Below are 23,924 nucleotides of genomic sequence, written 5' to 3' on the forward strand. Positions count from 1 at the left end.
GTTTGAAGACTGGCCAGGTTCCAGACTCCCAGCAGGCATGAGGTCCGCTGGGATGGTGAAGCAGACTTGCCTGATGTGGCTGCCTCTGGCACTGGGTCCGTCAGGTAGTGGTGGATGGGACTGGCCCTTCCCTGTGCCTGTTCTCTGTCCGCATCAGGGTTCCAGTCCGTGTCCATTGGAGGCCAGAGGTGAAAGGGTATCTTCAGCCAATCCAGAATAACCCCGCTCTTCGAGTCACTGAGGGGAATCTGTAGCGTGGGGAAAAGTGCCAGAGAATGTGTGTGTAACTGCCTGTCCAAGGGCTCCTAGTCAAACCCTAACCTTGTCCATGCACCTTCTGTTCTCTCTCCCCATGACCATCCCCTCCCTCGTCATCAAACCTCCTACATTCTCCCCTTAATCTCTCTTCACCATCTTCCCCTCAATTCCTGCAACCATGACCCTCATCTCCCTATCTCCAGACTTCCATCGCCCTTTGTCCATCCCTGGGATCCCTCCTTCCCTCCCCCGAATCCCTGGAACCCCTTACCTCCCTCCCTCTCTCCCTTGAGTCTCCCTTCCCTCCCACCACACCACCAAACCTCCACTATCTTCCCCACCCTCCCTGGGACCTCTCACATCTCTCCGCACCACCTGCCCCTCCCTCCACAGGACCCCACCACTCGCTTGTCCCTCACACAAATCCCCCACCTCCCAATCTTCCTCAGAAATTGCCCATCACTAACCTCCACTCCCTCTTGGGAACAGCTCCCACCCACTTAGCTCCCCACCAATTCTTCCTCCATGAAACATCCCTTCCTACGCACACCGTTCACTTTCCCACGCCAACCTACAAAAGGTGATGCCTAAGGAATGCAGCATCCATCATTAAGGACCCTCATCACTCAGGTCATGCCCTCTTCTCATTGCTACCATCAAAGAGGAGATACAGGAGCCTGAAAACACACTCAATGATTCAGGAACAGCTTCTTCCCACCACCATCAGATTTTTGAATGGACATTGAACCTATGAATGCTACCTCAGTTTTTGCTATTTTTGCACTACTTATTTAACATACAGAAATCTACAGCACATTACAGGCCCTTCAGCCCAAAATGTTGTGCTGACCATGTAACCTACTCTAGAAGCTGCCTAGAATTTCCCTACCACATAGCCCTCTATTTTTCTAAGCTCCATGTACCTTTCTAAGAGTCTCCTAAAAGGCGTTATTGTATCCACTTCTATCAGCATTGCTGGCAGTGCATTCCACGCACCCACCACTCTCTGTGTGATAAACTTGCCTCTAATCCCCCTTGTACCTACTTCCAAGCATCTTAAAACTATGTCCCCTCTTGTTAGCTATTTCAACCCTGGGATAAAGCCGTTGGCTATCTGCACAATCAATGCCTTTCATCATCTTATACACCTCTATCACGTCACCTCTTATCCTCCATCACTCTGAGCAGAAAAGGCCAAGTTCACTCAACCTATTCTCCTAAGGCATGCTCGCCAATCCAGGCAACATCTTTGTAAATCTCCTCTGCTCTATATATAGTATCCACATCCTTCCTGTCGTGAGGTGACCAGAAATGAACACAGTACTCCAAGTGGGGTCTAACCAAGGTCTTATATAGCTGTAACATTACCTCACGGCTCTTGAACTCATTCCCATGGTTGATGAAGGCCAACACACCATATGCCTTCTTAACCACACCGTCAGCATGCACAGCAGCTTTGAGTGTCCTATGGACTCGGACCCCAAGATCCCGCTGATCCTCCACACTGCCAAGAGTTGTACCATTAATATTATATTCTGCCTTCAAATTTGACCTACCAAAATGAACCACTTCACACTTATCTGGGTTGAACTCCCATCTGCCACTTCTCAGCCCAGTTCTGCATCCTACCGATGTCCCGCTGTAACCTCTAACAACCCTTCAGACTATCCACAACACCCCTAACTTACTAACCCACCCTTCTACTTCTTCATCCAGATCATTTATAAAAAAATCACAAAGAGGAGCGGTCCCAGAACAGATCCCTGTGGAACACCACTGGTCACCGACCTCCATGGAGAATACGAACCATCCTTTTCCTTCTGTGGGCAAGCTAATTCTGGATCCACAAAGCAAGGATATCGTTGGACCCCTTGCTTCCTTACTTTCTGAATGAACCTTGCATTGGGTTCCTTATCAAATACCTTACTGAAATCCATGTACATTACATTCACTGCTCTACCTTCATCAATTTGTTTTGTTACTTCCTCAAAGAATTCAATCAGGTGTATAAGGCACAACTTGCCCTTGACGAAGCCACGTTGACAATCCCTAATCAGATTATGTCTCTCCAAATGCTCATAATCCTGCCTCTCAGGATCTTTTCCAACAACTTGCCCACAACTGAAGTAAGAGTCACTGGTATATAATTTCCTGAGTTATCCTTACTCCCTTTTTTGAACAAGGGAACAACATTTCAAAAGCTTTTCTCTTAACTAGATTTTGTACATCCTTTGTACACAATGGTTCTTTTACCCTACACATCCTTTGTACACAATGGTTCTTTTACCTTACACATCCTTTGTACATGTACAATGTCCTGTGCATGTTACTAAAAAGGGCTTCTTTGGTTTGTTACGAGTAGGAATGCTTCTTTGTCTGTTAAAAGTTTCTCTTGCCGTTGTTTCGCTTTAGAATGGCTGATATGGTAATTGTATTCATTTGTTAATCAATGGGGAATGTTATTGTGTTTTGTGAGGCTGGGAACTTGGGGGAGGGGTTGCGCGGGCTTGGGGTGTGAGGAGAGTCCGGAGGGAGACGCCGAGGAAGGAGGACGTGCGCTCGGACGACCACCGGGGAGTCCGAAGTGGGAGTTTTGGGAGGACGACCACCGAGGAGTCGAATGGTTCGCTGGATGAGCTCCACCAATGTGCACTAAACTGACTGAACTTTGATAAGTTGGCGCCTTTTGTTTTTTTCTTGTGTATATATATATATATATTGTATTGCCTAATACTCTTTTAATTTTAGTAAACTCTTTAAAGTGTATTTCATAACGGTATTTGTTGTGGGTTTGATACTATTGGCGGGCGCGAGGCATAAACGCGATTCTCACAGCACCTGCGTGTACGGAAGGTGGGTTGGTGTGTGGCTGGATCTCCTTTTCCCCTAGACATATACCAGCCTGTTGGGTAAGTGTTACATACACAATGGTTCTTTTACCCTACACATCCTTTGTACACAATGGTTCTTTTACCCTACACATCCTTTGTACACAATGGTTCTTTTACCCTACACATCCTTTGTACACAATGGTTCTTTTACCCTACACATCCTTTGTATACAATGGTTCTTTTACCCTACACATCCTTTGTATACAATGGTTCTTTTATCTGCCTCAGTGGAACATACCTATGCAGAACTCCATGCAAATGCTCCCTGAACATTTGCCACATTTCTGCTGTGCACTTCCCTGAGAGCATCTGCTCGCAATTTACGTTCGCAAGTTCCTGCCTAATAGCATACTTCCCCCTACCTCAATTAACTACTTTCCCAAATTGTCTGTCTCTATCCCTCTCCAGCACTATGGTAAAGGAGATAGAATCGTGATCACTATCTCCAAGAGATCTGACGCCTGAGCAGGTTCACTTCCCAATACCAGATCAAGTACAGCCTCTCCTCTAGTTGGCTTATCTACATATTGTGTCGGGAAACCTTCCTGAACACACCTAACAAACTCCACCCCATCTAAACAAACCCCTTGTGCTAAGGAGGTGCCAATCAACATAAGTTAAAATCACCCTTCACAACAACTCTATTATTATTGCACCATTCCAGAATCTGCCTCCTAATCTGCTCCTCGATGTCTGTTACTATTCGGGGTGGGGCTATATAAAAAAATAACACCCAGTAGAGTTATTGCCCCCTTCCTGTTTCTGACTTCCACCCACAATGACTCAGCAGACAATCCCTCCATAACTTCCGCTTTTCTGCAGCCGTGATACTGATCAGCAGTGCCACGCCCCTCCTCTTTTTCCTCCCTCCATGTCCCTTTTGAAACATCTAAAGCCCTGCATATTCAGCTGCCATTCCTGTCCCTGAGACATAAATATATTTAGTTTTGTAATTTATAGTTTTTAAAAGATTAATATGAATTGCAATGTACTGCTGCCACTAAACAAAATTCAAAACAGATGCCAGCGGTATTATGCCTGGTTGTAATTCTGATTCTGAACCCACCATCTTCCCTTTCCTATCCCCATCTTCCCCCCTTTTCCTACCTCCCCAAGACCCAGGCATGCCCTCCTGTCCCCACCCAGCTGTAACAACCCTGAACCGACCCACTGACACACCGTCCCCTGACCAAGGATTCCCCAGCATCACTTACAGAGGGCAACCCCAGTTCCTTTGCATCTGTCTTCATTTCGGGGGCCAGCTCATCGTCCCGTAGGATTCCCAACTGGAGCATCTCCAGGACCTTGGAGCAGTAAGCAATGTCAGCCTTGGTGACTTCAATCTTCTCTTTAATCTGCAACGAGTCAGAGCTGTCACAGGGACCTGGCCTCTTGACGGTTAATGATACATTGTAATTCTACCTGCCTCTAGCATTTCAAAACTGCCCACACCCTGCTCTCTGGAATCTCCTCAAAGTCCTTCCCTCCCTCGCTGGAACAGCTCCTCGCCCACTTCCACTTCCTTCATGAAACAGCACCATGTATAGAGAATTCCTGTTAATTGGGCCATCAATCAGTTGAGGCAGCTTCTTATTTGGGACAACTCTAAATGAATAAAAACTAATCGAGAAAAGAGCCACGATTTGGGACACTATGCTATTTAATTACAAAGGGAGAAGGTTGTTAAAGTTTCTAATTAATGTCAATCGCGTGCTGTCGTCTAGCCGTTAGACACTGCACCTTGCTTAGAGCGATCAGCTTCTGAAATAGTGATCAGTGTGTTCAAAAAGCAGTGATTTTTGTCACTGATAGCAGTAAGACAATTCAGAACAGTTTTGCTCACTTTGGTTTCAAGGAGATGCCAGAAACTACTGGGAGTGAAAATGAAATGATTTCACTACTTCAGCCAGTTAGGAACTACAAAGAATCTGAAGGGATCAGCAATCATCTTGGAATGTCACTATGAAAATGGAGGATACGATCCTCAAAAGCATCATATGAAGGCAATCCATTACCTGCGCTGATTTTGTTCATTTACGGTCAATCAAAAGAATAGGGCTGCATACACCGATGAATTCCTCTGTCAACAACTATTAGAGATCAATACAGTTTCATAGTGTTGTAGTGGTATTGATAGTGTTCTAATTTAAATGCATAATTTGTTACTTAAACGGTAGTTTGTCCTTTTTATATGTTTTTAACCATTTCCAGGAAGCTTAAACTAACTGGGGCAACCGTTTAATTGGGCCAAATTGTACTGGTCTTGTGTCCCAATTAACCAGAATCTACTGTATTGTAAAGGGTTAATCCCCCTCCAGTACATTACAGGGAGTATTGTATATAAATGGCCCGAACATTGTTGAGGATCCCTACCACCCATCCCACAATCTCTCTGACCCACCACCGTCAGGAGCATCAGGACTAGGACTGGGAAACGGCTTCTTCCCTCAGGCTGTGAAGCTAATGAAAACCCTGTCACCACCGAGGTCCCATCACTAGGGCAGTGAGCTGTTTACTGTTTACCTATGTTGAATGCATTTGAATTATATTGTATTAACTGTTTATGATTAATGGTGGCAGGGTGGAAATAAGTCTCTACCAAAAGAGGTGTTAGGTGCTGCTTCCCTCCGCGAGCCTGCAGGTCACCCTTGGATAAGGTGTAGCACCTGCTTAGCCCCCCCGATCAGGGTCACGTGAAGCCTTGGGAGCAGGTGGTGGACAGTCATACGAGCAGCTGGTTATGTGACCACCGACTCCAGGCAATCTCTGAAGAGTATTGCTAATGGCTGGAGTCACCCACCCCTCTTGTAAAGACACTGCCCAGAAGGCAGTGTCGGGAAACCACTTCTGTAGAAAAATTTCCCAAGTACAATCCTGATGAAAGGTCTCAGCCCGAAATGCCACTGTTTATTCACATTAATAGATGCTGCCTGGCCACGTGGCAAAATGAGCCACTGATTCGGATCTTGATAAGTCTTTTATGTAGCACCTTATCAAAGGCCTTCTGGAGATCCAGAAGTAACACATCTACCTGTTGCCCTCTAGCCACTGAATGAATTACATTCTACAAGCTTGTCAAACCGGTCTTTCATGACATCATGCGGAGTCTGCCTGAAGAAAAACCACACACTTCATGCATTTTTGCAGCGATTGACTAAGCTAACTGGCTTGCAGTTACCACAAGACCACATAGGAGCAGAATTAGGACATTCGGTCCATCAAATCTGCTCTGCTACTCCATCATGATTGATTTATTATCTCTCTCAAGCCCATTCTCTTGCCGGAGCAGAGGAGTTTCAGAGGCCGTCCATCGAAACTGGGAGCAAGGTTGGATTGGTCTAAGTGCCGAGCTGGTTTAGAAAGGTCGGGCATGGGCCAGAGCATTGCAGCGGCCACCAGCTGAGGCTCGCTGTATTGCTGTGGCGGGGCTTGGGTCCTGGCGCGGGGTTTGGACAGTCCAGCTAGACCGATAAGGCAGGGTGTCAGGACCGGAGGCGAGGGTTTGGCTCCCTGACGCTTGCTCTCCTCTCCGCTAAGGCTGCTCCAGGCTTCGTGTCTGTCAACTTCATGGTCTGCTGTTCGATGAACCCAGACCGAGGCTGAGGCTGTGGGCCTACTCCGGGCTCCAGTTCTATGGACTCAGCTTGGTTCTGAATGCTGTTGCTTGCTTTTATTGTTTGTGCTATTGTGTTTTTTTTCCATCTCTCTCTGCACATTGGGTGTTGGCCTCTTCTTCTTTAAAATTGTTTTTCTGTAAGCAGATGAATCTCAAGGTTGTATAATTTATACATACCTGTACTTGAATAATAAATGTACCTTGAACTTTGAATTGGCTGTCTGTGACAAACATCTTTCTATGGCAATGAATTCCAAAGTGTCACCACCCCATTCCAAAGGTACGTTCTTGCATTCTGAGACTGCGTCCTCTGGTCATAGGCACCACTACTACCCTCTCAACGTCCACTCCGTACCTGACCAGAGGCTCTCTGTCGGTCAGGGTCGACCATGGATGTAACGTCCTAGCTGTCCAGACACACAAGCCAGGGCGGTACGATATGGAGAGGAAGCTGTTGCCCGTGTAGCAGGCTCCCCCTCTTCATCAGAGACCCACACCGTTTGGTGCCAGCAGTATGGCAGGAGTTGCCAATTGGCATTGAACTCAATGTAGGGACTCCAGTTTCAGATTTTCCCCTCAGGGTTTACTCCTGAAGCCTTTCCCATAAGTGGGAATAGCAGAACAAATGATTTTAAAATGTGATTGTTCCTGCCTCTATCACTTCGCCTGGCAGCTCTCTCCATAAATGACAAGGAGTATGAGAGAGACATTGCCCGATACCCGCAAAAAATTGAGGTGATAAGACAGACCCACCTCTTTGAATCGGCGTCTCTGTAGGGGCGTCAACGTTGCCTGCAGCCTCTTCTTGCGAATGTTCTCCAGCGTGAACTTCTGCAGTTTCTGGCTTTTGCAAACCCCGCCAATCCGCACAATACTGCAGCAGTTAGACTCAAGGAGCCCTGAAGGATTTAAAGAGCGAAAATCAGTGTGGTTCCAAGGAAAGGTGTCCCTCCCTAATGTGGTTGAATTTGGCATGGCTTCATTATTAATCATCGACTCATACAACTACTATGCCAAACCATTAATCTGTCTCTTCCTACCGGGACCACAGTGTGATGAACTACATATAACTGTCTGGACATGCTCCCCCTGCTGACTGCTCCTGTGGCTCCTCCCACAGACTCCGGTATAAAGGCGATTGGAGGCACAGACCCTCCCTCAGTCTCCAGGATGTTGTGTGATGGTCACTTGCTGCTTGTGCTTTCTTCCAGCCAATAAAAGCCTACCTTAACCCACGTCTCAGAGTTATTGATGGTGCATCACACAGCCCACCCACTCCCCCACACCCCTCCCATCCACCTACCTATCCAAACCTCTCTTCAATGTTGAAATCGTCACACATCTACCACCTGCACTGGCGGCTCTCACTCTCCACACCACCACCACCCACTGAGTAAAGATGTTCCCCTTAAACGTTTCACCTTTCACCGAGCCCACGGCCTCCAGTTCTCATCTCACCCAGCCCGAGGGGGAAAAGTCTGCTTGCGTTTGCCACATCTATACCCCTCAGAATCTTGAATAGTTCTATCAAATTTCCAAGGGATAAATTCCAACCTTTCCCTATAACTCAGGTCCTGGCAACACCCTTTGAATTTTTTCTGTACTCTTCCAATGTCATTTGCTTCTTTCCTGTAGGTAGGTGACTAAAACAGCACACAATACTCCAAATTAGGCCTCACCAGTGTCTTATACGATTTCAACATAACATCTCAACTCCTGTACTTCATACTTTGATTTAAGAAGGACCATGTGCCAGAAACTTTCTTCATGACCCTATCAACCTGTGACGATACTTCCAAGAAATTATGTACCTGCATGCCCAGATCTGTCTGTTCTACCACATGCCTCAGTGCCCTACCGCTCACCATGCAAGATCTACCCTGTTGGTCCTCTCAAAGTGCAACACTTCACACCTGTCTGCATTAGATTCCACCTGCCGTTTTTCAGCCCATTTTCTAGCTGGTCTAGATCCCACCTCAAGCTCTGATTGCCTTCGCTGTCCACTACAGCCCCAGTCCTGGTGTTATCTTGTCATAATGTACTGAGACACAGAGAAGCTTTGCTCACCTGCCATCCTGACAGATCATTCCATACCCATCATTGTATGAGGCACAAGGAATTAAGACATACAGATCGAGAGGACAGCCGGAGTCTTTTTCACAGGGTGGAAATGAGTCATATGAGGGGGTATCACTTTAAGCTGATTGGATGAAAGTGTAAGGATTGAGATCAGAGGTTGTTTTTTAGACAGAGTTGTGAGTACATGTAATGCATTGCCAGGGGTGGTGGTAGAGGCAGATACATTATGAATGTTTAAGATACTCTTAGATAGGCACGTGGATGATAGAATTTATTTTGTTTTAATTTAGAGATACAGAGTGGACCAGGCCCTTCGTGCCCTTCAAGCCACATCACCCAGCACCCCAGCGATTTAACACCAGCCTAATCACAAGTGAGTTTACAATGACCAATTAATCTGTTAACCAATGTGCCTTTGGAATGTGGGAGGAAACCAAAGCACCCGGAGGAAACCCCCGCGGTCATTTGGAGAATGTATAAACTGCTTACAGACGGCTGCTGGCACCAAACGGTGTGGGTCGCTGATGGAGAGGGGGAGCCTGCTACACGGGCGACAGCTTCCTCTCCATATCATACCGCCCAGAGAAACCTGTCAAATACTGAAAGGCCTGTAAAGAGTAGATGTGGAGAGGATGTTTCCTATAGTGTGAGAGTCTATGACCAGAGGGCACGGACTCAGATTAGAAGAACATCATTTAGAATAGAGATGAGGAGGAATCTCTTTGGCCAAAAGATGGTGAATCTGTGGAATTCATTGCCACAAATGGCTGTGGATGTGCAGTCATTGAATGTATTTAAAGCAGAGGTTGATAATTTCTTGATTAGTCAGGATGTCAAAGATTACGAGGAGAGGGCAGGAGAATGGGGTTCAGATGGAAAATAAATCAGCCATGATGGAATGGCAAAGCAGACTCGATGGGCTGAATGGCCTAATTCTGCTCCTCTATTTTATGGTCTTATAGGTGTCCCAGGGAGGAAGGTGGGGGGGGGGGGGGGGGTGGGTGTGTGTGTGTGTGTGTGTGTGTGTGTGTGTGTGTGTGTGTGTGTGTGTGTGTGTGTGTGTGTGTGTGTGTGTGTGTGTGTGTGTGTGTGTGTGTGTGTGTGTGTGTGTGTGTAAGATGGTGGGGTTGGGTGGCTGAGTGGGATGAAGAGAGAGTGACTGGGCTGGGAGTCTTGCAGCGTCAGGCAGGATCGGTTATCTGGACACGAGGCCCTTCTGCGGTGGGCAGATAATGACAAAGGTGGATGAGGTCAGTGTGTCTGATGGTGGATATTACTGAATCTTGAAGACAACCTGTACAAGTAAGCACCAGGGTTAGTTGGCTGGTGAAATTGAACTGAAAGGCAAAGCTCCGGAGAAGCTCTCACGGAAGTGAGGTTATGTTGATTGGTTAATTGCTAAATACAAGCTATTCTGCAGATGCTGGAAATCCAAAGCAACACAGATGAGACAGCATCAAACAGTTGATGGTTCGGTTCGAGACTGGTCATCAGGACAGAAAAGGCAGAGGAGAAAAGCCGGGGGAGGGAGGGGAAGAGGGGAAGGAAGACAAGCTGGAACTGACGGGTGAAGCCAGGTGGGTGGGGAGGGTTTAATGGACTAAGAAGCTGGGAGGTGACAGGTGGAAAAGGAAATGGTCTGAAGAAGGAATCAGATAGAAGAAATAAGAGAAGGGTGGACCTGGCGGGAAAGGGAAGGAGGAGCACCGGGGGGAGGTGACAGGCAGGTGAGGAGACAAGAAGTTAATTGATATTGGCTTTATCATTCCCACGTATACCAAGATGGTAAAGAACAGGGGCACCTCACCTTCCAAAAAAAGGTCCAGCTCATGGTCCGTGTGGCAGACGACGAGGATAGGGTTATCCTGCCCCAACCTCTCGGAGTTCTGCCACAGTCCCCGATTGTGAAGAAGCAGTTGCACCAGCTTCAGTTTAACAAAGGTCTTCCCTGGAGAATCAGAATTAGGTTTAAAATCACTGGCGTATGTCATAAAATTTGTTGTTTTGCGGCAGTAGCACATTGTAATACACAATAAAAACAACTTAGTTACAGGTATACAGTATACACTAAACAAGTAAGTACTGCAAAGGGGGGGGAAATAAGATAGTGAGGTAGCGTTCATGGGTTCAGTGTTCATTCAGAAACCTGATGGCTGCGAGGAAGGAGCTGTTCCTGAATCGGTGAGTGTGTCTTCAGGCTCCTGTATCTCCTCCCTGATGAGAAGAGAGCGTGTCCTGGGTGATGGGGGTCTTTAATGATGGATGCCGTCTTTTTAAGGCATCACCTTTTGAAGGTGTTCTAGATGCAGGGGAGGCTAGTGCCTACGATGGAGCTGGATAGGTTACAATTTTCTGCAGATTTTACAATCCTCAGAGGTACTGACACCCAGAAACCACACAGAGAGGCACCATAGAGGTCAGTGCCCCCACCTCTGTCACTGGGATCTTCCCTCCCTAACCACTCCACTGTTCAGCACTCCTCTATTGTCCAGCATGGGAACAAGCCAAACACAAACAAGAGAAAATCTGCAGATGCTGGAAATCCAAGCAACATACACAAAATGCTGGAGGAACTTGGCAGGTCAGGCAGCATCTGTGGAAAAGAGTAAAGTCTATGTTTCGGGCTGAGACTCTTCATCAAGACTGGAGGAAAAAAGATGAGGGTGAAGATGAGGGGAAAGGGAGGAAGAAACTTGAGATGATAGGTGAAACCAGGAGAGAAGAGAGGGGTGAAGTAAAGATCCTGGGAAGTTGATTGATTTAAGAGATACAGAGCTGGAGAAGGGGAAATCTAATAGGAGATGACAGAAGGCCATGGAAGAAAGAAAAGGTGGGAGGAATACCAGAGGGAGGTGATGAGCAGGTGAGGAGTTAAGGTGAGAGAGGGAAATGGGAATGGTGAAGGGGGTGGGGCATTACTGAAAGTTTGAGAAACCAATGTTCATGCCAACAGGTTGGAAGCTACCCAAACGGACTATAAGGGGCTGCTTCTCCAACACGAGTGTGGCCTCTTCACAACAGTAGAGGAGGCCATGAACTGACATGTTAGAATGGGAATGGGAAGTGGAATTAAAATGGGTGGCTAATGGGAGATCCCGCTTGTTCCTCCAGCCATCCTACCAGGGATAGAGCTCCTGTAGTCCTCACCTACCATCTCACCAGGAATAGGGTTCCTCTTGTCCTCACTTACCACCACACCAGCTGCCGCATCCAGCACATAATTTGTCATAACTTCCACCATCTCCAATGGGAGCCCACCACCAAGCACATCTTTCCCTCCCTCTCAATTAATGCCTTCTGCAGGGATCGCTCCCTACATGACTCCCTTGTCCATTCGTCCCTCCCCACCGATCTCCCTCCTGGCACTTATCCTTGCAAATGGAACAAGTGCTACACCTGCTCCTACACCTCCTCCCTCACTACCATTCAGGGCCCTAAGCAGTCCTTCAGATGAGGCAAAACTTCATCTGTGAGTCTGTTGGGGTCCCGGTGCTCCCGGTGTGGCCTCCTGTATATCGGTGAGACCTGACGTAGACTGGGAGACCACTTTGCCGACCTACAGAACAAGCGGGATCTCCCAGTGGCCACCCAATTTAATTCCTCTTCCCATTCCAATATGTCAATCTATGGCCTCCTCTACTGTCACGATGAATCCACACTCAGGTTGGAGGAACACCACCTTATATTCTGTCTGGATAGCCATTAACCTGCTGGCATAAACATTGATTTCCTTGCACTCCCAATAATGGCCTGTCTTCTCCTATCAGATTCCCCCTTCTCCAGCCCCTTATCTCTTTCACCAATCAACTTCCCAGTTCTTTTCTTCACCTCTCTCCTGGTTTCACCCATCACCTTGTATTTCTTCCTCCCCCCCCCCCCCCCCCCCACCTTCTTACTATGACTTCTCATCTTTTTTCTCCAGTCCTGATGAAGGGTTTCAACCAAAAGGATTGCCTGTTTACTCTTTTCTATAGATGCTGCCTGGCCTGCTAACTTCCTCCAGGATTTTGTGTGTGTTGCCTTATCATCTCGTACACTCCTCGAGTTCGAATCCAAGTCGAGCCCCCCGAGCACGCTTTCCATCTTTGCCAGGTTGAGCATCGAGCTTGCCACTCGGCCTTTGTAAAAAATACAAGGGTCGGGTCAGGAACGTTCATACCATGACCCGGTTAATCTGAAAGGAGACCAATCCTGACACCACACGCCAGACAAGAACAGCTGACTGTCGGGTGCAATATGCTTAAAGAAAAAGTTCATTCGTCTCCACCACATCTGTTCCCTGTTCCCAGGACGAGGCTTTCCTTTCAGGATATCAGAGATGTCCTCCTCCTTCACAGGGCAGGGCTTCCCTTTATCCACCACTGATGTTGCCCTCAGCCACATCTCCACGATTTCCAGGACATCCACTCCCACCTCACCTTCCCGACACCTTAACAGTAACAGAGTTCTTCTTGTCCTTACATAACACCCCACGACCCTCCACATTTGAAGTTAGAAACAGGGAGGGAGGAATAACTCCATTGTGTTTTTAATAGACCCCACCCCCCCAAATGGAAACAGAGAAATTGAGGAGCAGATAGGGAGGCAGATTTTGGAACAGTGCAAAAATAATAGGGTTGTTGTGATGGGTGATTTTAACTTTCTGAATATTGACTGGCATCTCCTTAGCACAAGAGATTTAGATGGGATGGAGTTTTTTTTTCAGGTGTGCTCAGGAAGGTTCCAGACACCATATGTAGATAAGCCAACTTGGAGCTATGATGTTGTGGCCATTACAGAGACCTGGATGGTGCAGGGGCAGGAATGGTTACTTAGAGTGCCAGGCTTTAGATGTTTCAGAAACTATAGGGAGGGAGGCAAAAGAGGTGGGGGCGTGACACTGTTGATCAGAGATAGTGTCACGTCTGCAGAAAAGGAGGAAGTCATGGAGGGGTTGTCAACGGAGTCTCCGTGGGTGGAAGTCAGGAATAACTCTACTGGGTGTTTTTTATAGACCACCCAATAGTAAAAGGGACATCGAGGAGCAGATAGGAAGACAGATTCTGGAAAGGAATAATGATAACAGGGTTGTTGTGATGGGAGATTTTAAATTCCCAAATATTGATTGGCATTTCCCTAGAGCAAGGTGTTTAGATAGGGTGGAGTTTGTTAGGTATGTTCACTGAGGTTTCTCGACACAAAATGGAGATAAACCTACAAGAGGCTGTACTTGATCTGGTATTGGGAAATGAACCTGGTCAGGTGTCAGGTCTCACAGTGGGAGAGCATTTTGGAGATAGCGATCACAATTCTGTCTCCTTTACAATAGCATTGGAGAGGGATAGGAACAGACAAGTTAGCGAAATGTTTAATTGGAGTAAGGGGAAATATGAGACCATCAGGCAGGAACTTGGAAGCATAAATTGGGAACAGATGTTCTCAAGTAAATGTATGAAGAAATGTGGCAAATGTTCAGCGATATTTGTATGAGTTTCTGAGTAGGTACGTTCCAATGAGACATGGAAAGGATGGTAGAGTACAGGAACCGTGGTGTACAAAGGCTGTTGTAAATCTAGTCAAGAACAAAAGAAGAGCTTACAAAAGGTTCAAAAAACTAGGTAATGATAGGAATCTAGAAAATGATAAGGTTAGCAAGAAGGAGCTTAAGACTGAAATCAGGAGAGCCAGAAGGGGCCATGAGAAGGCCTTGGCAGACAGGATTAAGGAAAACCCCAAGGCATTCTATAAGATGTGAGAGAATAGGACCAATCAAGTGTGACACTGGAAAAGTGTGTATGGAACCAAAGGAAATACCAGAGGAACTTAATGAATACTTTGCTTCAGTATTCACTACAGAAAAGGATCTTGGCAATTGTAGGGATGACTTACAGTGGCCTGAAAAGCTTGAGAATGTAGATATTAAGGAAGAGGATGTGCTGGAGATTTTGGAAAGCATCAAGTTGGATAAGTCACTGGGACCGGACGGGATGTACTGCAGGCTACCGTGGGAAGCAAGAGGGGAGATTGCTGAGCCTCTGGCAATGATCTTTTCATCATCAATGAGGACAGGAGAGGTTCCTGAGGATTGGAGGGTTACGGATGTTATTCCCCTATTCAAGAAAGGGAGTAGAGATAGCCCAGGAAATTATAGACCAGTGAGTCTTACTTCAGTGATTGGTAAGTTGATGGAGAAGATCCTGACAGGCAGGATTTATGAACTTTTGGAGAGGTATAATATGATTAGGAATAATCAGCATGGCTTTGTCAAAGGCAGGTCGTGCCTTACCAGCCTGATTGGATTTTTTGAGGATGTGACTAAACACATTGATGATAGTAGAGCATTACATATAATGTATATGGATCTTAGCAAGGCATTTGATACCCCATGCAAGGCTTATTGAGAAAGTAAGGAGGCTTGGGGTCAAGGGGACATTGCTTTGTAGATCTATAACTGGTTTTCCCACAGAAGGCAAAGAGTGGTTGTAGACGGGTCATATTCTGCATGGAGGATGGTGACCAGTAGTGTGCCTCAGGGATCTGTTCTGGGACCTCTACTCTTCTTGATTTGTATAAATGACCTGGATGAGGAAGTGGAGGGATGGGTTAGTAAATTTGAGGATGACACAAAGGTTGGGGGTGTTGTGGATAGTGTGGAGGCCTGTCAGAGGTTACAGCAGTACATTGATAGGATGCAAAACTGGGCTGAGAAGTGGCAGAGGGAGTTCAACCCAGGTAAATGTGAGGTGGTTCATTTTGGTAGGTCAAATATGATGGCAGAATATAGTATTAATGGTAAGACTCTCAGCAGTGTGGAGGATCAGAGGGATCTTGGGGTCCAAGTCCATAGGACACTCAAAGCTGCTACGCAGGTTGACTATGTGGTTAAGAAGGCATACGGTGCATTGGCCTTCATCAATTGTGGGATAGAGTTTAAGAGCCGAGAGGTAATGTTGCAGCTATATAAGTCCCTGGTCAGACCCCACTTGGAGTACTGTGCTCAGTTCTGGTCGCATCACTACTGGAAGGATGTGGAAAAGGGTGCAGAGGAGATTTACAAGGATGTTGTCTGTATTGGGGAGCATGTCTTATGAGGGTCGGCTGAGTGAACTCGGCCTTTTATCCTTGGAGTGAAGGGTGATGAGCGGTGACCTGATGGAGGTGTATAAGATGACAAGAGACATTGATGATATGGATAGTAAGAGGCTTTTTCCCAGGGCTGAAATGGCTAGCACGAGGGGACATAGTTTTAAGGTGCTTGGAAGTAGGTATAGAGGAGATGCCAGGGGAATGGGCTGCCGGCGGTGGTGGAGGCGAAAATGATAGGGTCTTGAAGAGACTGCTGGATGGCCATATGGAGCTTAGAAAAACAGGGCTATGGATAAAGCCTCAGTAGTTCTAAGGTAGGGACCTGTTTGGCACAGCTTTGTGGGCTGAAGGGCCTGTATTGTGCTGTATGTTTTTCATGTTTCTATGTTTCTAACTAGAGGAGATGCTGTACTTGACCTGGTCTTGGAAAATGAACCTGGTCAAGTGTCAGTTCGCTCGGTGGGAGAGCATTTTGGAGGTAGTGACCACAAATATATTTTCTTTGTCATAGTGCTGGAGAGGGATAGGAGCAGTCAATTTGGGAAAACATTTAATTGGGATAATATGATGCTATTAAGCAGGAACTTGGGAACATAAATTGGGAGCAGATATTCTCAGGGAAATGCATGGCAGAAAGGTGGCAAATGTTCAGGGAACACTTGCGCTGTGTTCTGCAGAGGTATATTCCATTGAGGCAGGGAAAGGATGGTAGGGTAAAAGAACCATGGTGTACACAGGATGTAAAAAATCTGCTTAAGAAGAGAAAAGCTTTTGAAAGGTTCTAGAAACTAGGAACTGCTAGAGCTCTAGAAAATTGCAAGTGTGCTAGGAAGGAGTTGAAGAATGAAATTAAGAGAGCTAGAAGTGGCCATGAGAAAGCCTTGGTGAACAGGGTTAAGGAAAAACCCCAAGGCATTCTACAAGTATGTGAAGAGCAAGAGGATGAGCCATGTGAGAATAGGACCAATCAGGAGTGAGAGTGCATGGAGCCAGAGGAGATAGCGAAGGTACTTAATGAATACTTTGCTTCAGAATTCACCAGGGAAAAAGACCTTGACAATTGTGCAGATGACTTACAGTGGACTGAAACGCTTGAGTGTATAGACATTGAGAAAGAGGATGTGCTGGAGGTTTTGAAAAGCATTAAGTTAGATAAGATGCCTGGACCAGATGAGGTATACCCCAGGCTACTGTGCAAAGTGAGGGAGGACATTGCTGAGCCGCTGGCAATGACCTTTGCATCATCAAGAGGGACGGGAGAAGTACCAGAGGATTGGAAGGTTGCAAATGTTGTCCAATCACGAACAAAAGAAAATCTGCAGATGCTGTCCTGCCAAAGGGTTTCAGCCCGAAGTGTCAACTGTACTCTTTTCCTAGATGCTGTCTGGCCTGCTGAGCTCCTCCAGCATTTTGTGTGTTGCAAATGTTGTTCCCTTGTTCAAGAAAGGGAGAAAGGATAACTCAGGAAATTATAGACCAGTGAGTCTTACTTCAGTGCTGGGCAAGTTTTTGGAGAAGATCCTGACAGGCAGGATTTATGAGCATTTGGAGAGACATAATTTGATTATGGATAGTCAGCATGGCTTTGTCAAGGGCAAGTTGTGCCTTACGAGCCTGATTGAATTCTTTGAGGAGGTAACAAAACACATCAATGAAGATAAAGGAGTGGGTGTAGTATATATGGATTTCAGTAAGGCTTTTGATAAGGTTCCCCATGCAAGTCTTATTGAGAAAGTAAGGAGGCATGGGATGCAAGGAGAGCTTGCTTTGTGGATCCAGAACTGGCTTGCCCACAGGGTGGTTGTATATGGTTTGTATTCTCCATGGAGGTTGGTGACCAGTGGTGTTCCACAGGGATCTGTTGTGAGACCCCTCCTCTTTGTGATGTTTACAAATTACCTGGATGAAGAAGTAGGTAGTAAGTAGCAGCAAGTTAGTAAGTTTATTGATGACACAAAGGTTGGGAGTGTTGTGGATAGTCTGAAGGGTTGTCAGATGTTATAGCAGGACATTGATAGGATGCAGAACTGGGCTGGGAAGTGGCAGATGGAATTCAACCCAGGTAAATGTGAGGTGGTTCATTTTGGTAGGTCAAATATAATGACAGAATATAATATTAATGGTAAGACTCTTGGCAGTGTGGAGGATCAGTGAGATCTTGAGGTCCGTGTCCATAGGACACTCAAAGCTGATGTGCATGCTGACGGTGTGGTTAAGAAGGCATATGGTGTGTTGGCCTTCATCAACCGTGGGATTGAGTTCATGAGCCGTGAGGTAATGTTACAGCTTTATAAGACCTTGGTTAGACCCCACTTGGAGAACTGTGTTCAGTTCTGGTCACCTCACTACAAGGATATGGATACTATAGAGAGAGTGCAGAGGAGATTTACAAGAATGTTGCTTGGATTGGAGAGCAAGGCTTATGAGAATAGGTTGAGTGAACTTGGCCTTTTCTCCCTGGAGAAGAGGAGGATGAGTGGTGACCTGACGGAGGTGTATAAGATGATGAGAGGCATTGATCGTGTGGATAGTCAGAGGCTTTTTCCCAGGGCTGAAATGGCTAACATGAGGGGGCATAGTTTTAAGATGCTTGGAAGTAGGTACAAGGGGGATGTCAGAGGTAAGTAATCACACAAAGAGTGGTGGGTTTGCGAAATGCACTGCCAGCGATGGTGGTAGAGGTGGATACAGTATGGTCTTGAAAGAGACTTTTAGAAAGGTACAAGCTTAGTAAAATAGGGGGCTATGCAGTAGGGTAATCCCAGGCAGATTCTAGGGTAGGTTACATGGTTGGCACAACATTGTGGGCTGAAGGGGCTGTAATGTGTTGTAGACTTCTATGTTCAACACATCATACTTCAGTTTCTACCATCTGCAAGGGGATCCTACCACCAAACACATCTTTATCTGCCCCCCCCCCACTCTCTGCTTTCTACAGGGATCACTCCCTCTGTAATTCCCTTGTCCATTCATCCCTCCCAACTATCTCCTTCTTAGCACTTATCTGTACAAGTGGCCAAACTGCTACACCTGCCCATTCACCTCCTCCCTCACTTCCATTCTGGGCCTCAAACAGACCTTCCAGGTGAGGCAACACTTCACCTGCGAAACTGCTGGAATTGTCTGTTGTGTCCAGTGCTCCTGATGTGGCCTCCTCTACTTTGTTGAGACCCGCCGCAACGTGGGGGGCTGCCACACCGAGCACCTCCGCTCCATCCGCCGAAAGCGCAGCATCCCAGTGGCCGGCCATTTTAATTCTGATTCCCATTCCCACATCAGTCCATGGCCACCCCCAGCACCACCCCACCCAGAAACACTATGCATAGTGTTAATACTCTGCACACATGCCACCCTGACTGCACCCACGCACCTGTGCCAGGCAAGCCCTCGATGATGGCAAACTCCCGAGTCAGGGCTTTCTGGAGAGCCTTGAGCTGCGACCTGTCAAAGTGCTTCAGCCATGGCACGGTGCGGAGGTCCTGTCTGAAGGGGTTGACCACGTACTTGTTCCCTTCCGAGGGGCTTCCCGCTGGACTGGGTGTGACCCCGCTGTGCTGGACGGGAGGCCTGCTCTTTGTTCCCGACTGCTGCTCTGTCTTGCTGCTTCCCTCCTTCACGATGCTGATAAACTCTTCCAATGCATCCCACGTGCTGTCCCCTTTGGTGACCTCCTCCTCTTCCTCCTGCCTACCAGTCTCTGCAGCAGGGTGACCCACCTCATCCTCTGCACACTCTGCCACCTCTGTGGGAGACTCCCTCAAACCTGTAGCCTCAGAGTCATCCTCAGCAGGGCAGTCGTGCCCCTCCGACGTGCTGATGTGATCCAACTCCGTCCCCTCCTCCTGCACCAGCCCCATGTCCTCATCCAGTCCATCCCACGTCTAGGGGAAAAGGGCAAGATTGTCAATATTAAAGTCAAGTTTATTGTCATACGTACGTATGAAACATAGAATACTACAGCATAGTATAGGCCCTTTGGCCTATGATGTTGTGCCAAATTTTTAACTAAAAATCAATCTAACCCTTCCCTCCCACATATTTAGTTCTATTTTTCTATCCTAAAATGGTCCTGAGAGTCTATTAAATGCCTCCAATATATTTACCTCTACCACCACCCCGGCAGGGCATTGCACACACCCACCACCCTGTGTAAAGTATCTATCTATCTATCTATCTAAACTAACACTACTTGACAGCCCCACCCCACTATTTTAAAATGACACTTCCTTGTATTAGAAATTTCCACCATGGGGGAGAAAAGTCACTCGAGCTACAGTCAGTGGCTACGGTATCGGATACCACCTGTACCTAATAAAGCGGACACTGAGTACTTTTGCAGTCTTCTGCTACTGTAGCCCATCCCCTTCATAGTTCAACACGTTGTATGTTTAGAGATGCTCTTCTGCACACCACTGTTGTAACGTCTGGTTATTTGAGTTACTGTCACATTTCTCTCAGCTTGAACCAGTCCGGCCATTCCCCTCTGACCTCTCTCATTAACAAGGCATTTTTTTGCCAACTGAACCGCCGCCCACTGGATGATTTTCTGTTTCTTGCACCATTCTCTGTAAACTCTAAAGACTGTTGTGCATGAAAACCTCAGGGAATCAGCAGTTTCTGAAATACTCAAACCACCCTGTCTGGCACCATCATTCATTCCACGGTCAAAGTCACTTAGATCACATTTCTTCCCCATTCAGATGTTTGGTCTGAACAACAACTGGCCAAGCGCCAAATAAACAGCGTCACAAGAGGTAAACATTTAATCAAAATCTTTTTGACAAAAACAGTTACACTTTATTCTGCATTATTGTTTTCCTTTGTACTATGTCAATGATCTGATCTGTATGAACAGGTTTTTCCACTGTACACAGAACAATAGTAAACCAAATCCAATCAAAACAAAAGGTGACGATGTTCCGTCAGTGGACAGGGTTCAGAGGAGTTTCACAAGCCCCACCTGCCTGAAGCAACTGGTTTTCACCTGCATTCACCACGTCTGCCAGTAGAAAGGGTTCCACCCACCTTCACCCCTCCCCTTGTCAGTAGAATCATAGAAAATAACACAGACACCAGCCCTTTGGCCTATCTAGTCTGTACCAAACCATTTAAACGGCCTACTCCCATCAACCTGCACCAGGCCCAAAGTCCTCCATACCCCCACTATCCGTGTACTTATCCTAATGTCTCTTAAACTTTGAAATCAAACTTGCATGGACCACTTGTGTTGGTAGTTCGTTCCACACTCTCATGACCTTCTGGGTGAAGAGGTTCCCCTCGTGTCCTTTAAGTTTTTCACCTTTCACCCTTAACCCATGACCTCGAGGTGTAGTCCCAGCCAACCTCAGTGGAAAAAGCCTGCTTGCATTTACCCTATCTATATCCCTCATAATTCTGTAGCCTTCTATCAAATCTACCCTCAATCTTCAACATTCCAAAGAATAAAGTGCTGACCTATTCAATCGTTCCCTATAACTTCAACATCCTTGTACATTTTCTCTGTACTCCTTCAACCTTAATTACATCCTTCGTGAAGGCAGGTGACCAAAACTACACCCAATTCTCCAAATTAGACCCCACCAACATCTTATGTAACATCCCATCTCCTGTACTCAAATACTTTGATTTATGAAGTCCAATGTGCCAAGAGCTTTCTTTACGACCCGATCTACCTGTGATGCCACTTTCAATGAATTATGTACCTGTATCCCCAGATCCCACAGTAGAAAGGGCTCTGCCCACCTCTGCCCCTTCTCCTGTCAGTAGAAAGGGCTCTGCCCACCTCTGCCCCTTCTCCTGTCAGTAGAAAGGGCTCTGCCCACCTTTGCCCCTTCTCCTGTCAGTAGAAAGGGCTCTGCCCACCTCTGCCCCTTCTCCTGTCAGTAGAAAGGGTTCCACATCCCTTTGTTTCATGGTCTCCTGCCCTCTTGTAGCCAATTTCTTCTTCAGCCCTTTGCACCTTCAACTTATCACTTCCCAACTTCTCGCAACTGACGCCCGCAGTCCACCTACCTGGGGTACGCTGCTGCTCCCGAGCAGAGGTTGCATGTCCAAATGGGCGGTGTGCGGTTGGAGATACTGCGGCGGGCGGATGTGGCGTCGGCACCTCACGAGGTACCGCTGGAAGGGGAGGTAGGCAGGCTTCGTCTCCTGCAAACCCCGCAGGACGTGGCGGTAGAGCTCAAAGAAGGCTGGGGACTCCACCATGCAGAAGGTGTGCCGGTAGAGATGGTGGGACAGCTCCCGGTGGCTGGCAGGGAAGCGAAGCCACAGGAAGCCCCGGGCATCTCCTTTGACCACAGTGGCGGGGAAGATCTGCTCGCAGTCGGTGGCGAAGAGGCAGACCAGGGAGCCCTTGGCCAGACGCTTCGGGGGTAAGCCGAGTCTCAGAGTAGCCTTGTACGCGACTCCTTCCCACTGGCAGTCCGGGCCCAGGAGCCGGAGCCTCCGGAAGGCCTTGAGGGCACCGGGCAGTTTGCGGCGCAGGGCAGGTGCGATCAGGCAAGCTGCCAGCCCATCCCTCAGTGGCCTCAACACGTCCTCGCGCAGCAGGCGATAGTGGGCGTCCAGGTAAGCCTGGGTACTGGTGTGGGGTCCCTGCACTATGTTGGGCTGCAGCCAGGGGTCCGGGCCACCCAGCAGTTCTTCAGGTGTGGGGACGATGGGGAGCTGGCTGATGTCCCGGGGACGTGACTCGCTGAAGGTGGCCTCCTCCAGGAACAGATGAGCGGCAGGGGGGAATTGAGCATTGACAGTCTTCCGCAGGTCGCACAGCCGCCACCGGGTGGGCCAGGGGAGGCAGAGTCCCTGGCTCCGGAGCCGCTGCAGCCGAGCGTGCAGCAAGTCAGCCGGCACGTGGACGAGGGGCCGAATGGCCTCGGGGTCGACCAGGATCAGCTTCCGCAGGACGGTCTCTACGGCATCCACCTCCACCTCTACTGCCGCTGCCGTGGCCTCCCCGATCCCAGCCACGAACCGGAGCAGGTGCCGGAGCAGGAAGGAGGAGTGGAGTACTGGCTGGAAGATGGCCAGCAATAGCTCCTCGCTCCCCCCCTCCTCCTCCTGCCCCCCCTCGGGGATCTCCGCCGCCGCCTCCCCCAGTGCCTGGATCAGCAGCAGCACGTCTACCCGCCTCAGCTCCGACGAACCGACGGCTTTCTCCAGCTCGTCCTGGCGCTCCAACAGCAGTGGCAAGATGGGTAACCGCTTCCTCCGGCGGCTCTCCAGCGAGTCCAGCAGAGACCAGTGCTCCGGGGAGGAGCGAGGGTAGCCAGCGCCCCGCTTCGCATCAGATCGGCGGGGGGACTTCTCCGAGGGGTGCCCAAAGCCATTCTCCGGCAGGTCAGTGTGTCCCCGCTTCCGGCTGCCCATCTCAGGCCAGAGGCAGTGCCACTCTGGAAGACAGAAATCAACAAATTGGTTTGTTATTGTTAGATGTACCTCTGAGCTGAGGCCTCCGTCCGCCAGAGTTGACCATGGATATTGTGTCCTAGCTGTCTAGATACACAAGCCTGGGCAGTACGATATGGAGAGCAAGCTGTTGCCCATGTAGCAAGCTCCCCCTCTCCGTGCATCTGATGAACCCAAAGGAACAGCAGAGACCAATACAGTTTGGTACTAGCAGCATTGCATGAGTTGCCAGTCAATTTTGAACTCAATGTAGGACTCCAGCTCAGGATTTTTCCCTCTCAGGGTTTACTCCCAGAGCCTTCCCCATGAGTGGATATGGCCGCGGGGCAGCAGAGGTTTGAGATCAGAGTTTTCCTCCTTCTGGATGAGCTGCCCAAAGCGACTGGCTTTAAGGCGCCAGTAAGCTTCCTTTACCCTTTCTCCTGTCTGTAGAAATGGTTCTGCTGGGCTTAGTAGCTGAGCCACACGTGAAGGCCAGGAGCTAGACTTGGTTGTCAGAAGCTATTTGAGATGCTCGCCATTGAGAGCATTTGATAGGCAGTGAAAGCTTGTCCCCATTACCACCCCCGGCTGTATCAGCCTTAAGGAACCATGTACCAAGGTAC

At 47.9% G+C, this 23,924-nt stretch overlaps 1 protein-coding gene across 3 annotated transcripts in view; it reads right to left on the reverse strand.

Annotated features, from left to right (window-relative positions):
• Nucleotides 1–23,924, reverse strand: part of LOC140732456 (NFX1-type zinc finger-containing protein 1-like) — a 62,327-nt gene that overhangs the window by 31,003 nt on the left and 7,400 nt on the right. For all 3 annotated transcript variants that reach the window (XM_073055134.1, XM_073055131.1, XM_073055132.1), the window contains exons 3-8: nt 21,922–23,303; nt 19,280–19,790; nt 10,652–10,792; nt 7,519–7,664; nt 4,364–4,504; nt 71–248 (exon numbers count right to left, since the gene is read on the reverse strand). In XM_073055134.1, the coding sequence (XP_072911235.1) occupies nt 71–248; nt 4,364–4,504; nt 7,519–7,664; nt 10,652–10,792; nt 19,280–19,790; nt 21,922–23,280 (2,476 nt within the window). In that variant the 5' untranslated portion in view covers nt 23,281–23,303. The remainder of the gene's footprint in view (nt 1–70; nt 249–4,363; nt 4,505–7,518; nt 7,665–10,651; nt 10,793–19,279; nt 19,791–21,921; nt 23,304–23,924) is intronic.

The sequence above is a fragment of the Hemitrygon akajei genome, chromosome 8 (assembly GCF_048418815.1).
Source record: "Hemitrygon akajei chromosome 8, sHemAka1.3, whole genome shotgun sequence".
NCBI classification, from domain to species: domain Eukaryota; kingdom Metazoa; phylum Chordata; class Chondrichthyes; order Myliobatiformes; family Dasyatidae; genus Hemitrygon; species Hemitrygon akajei.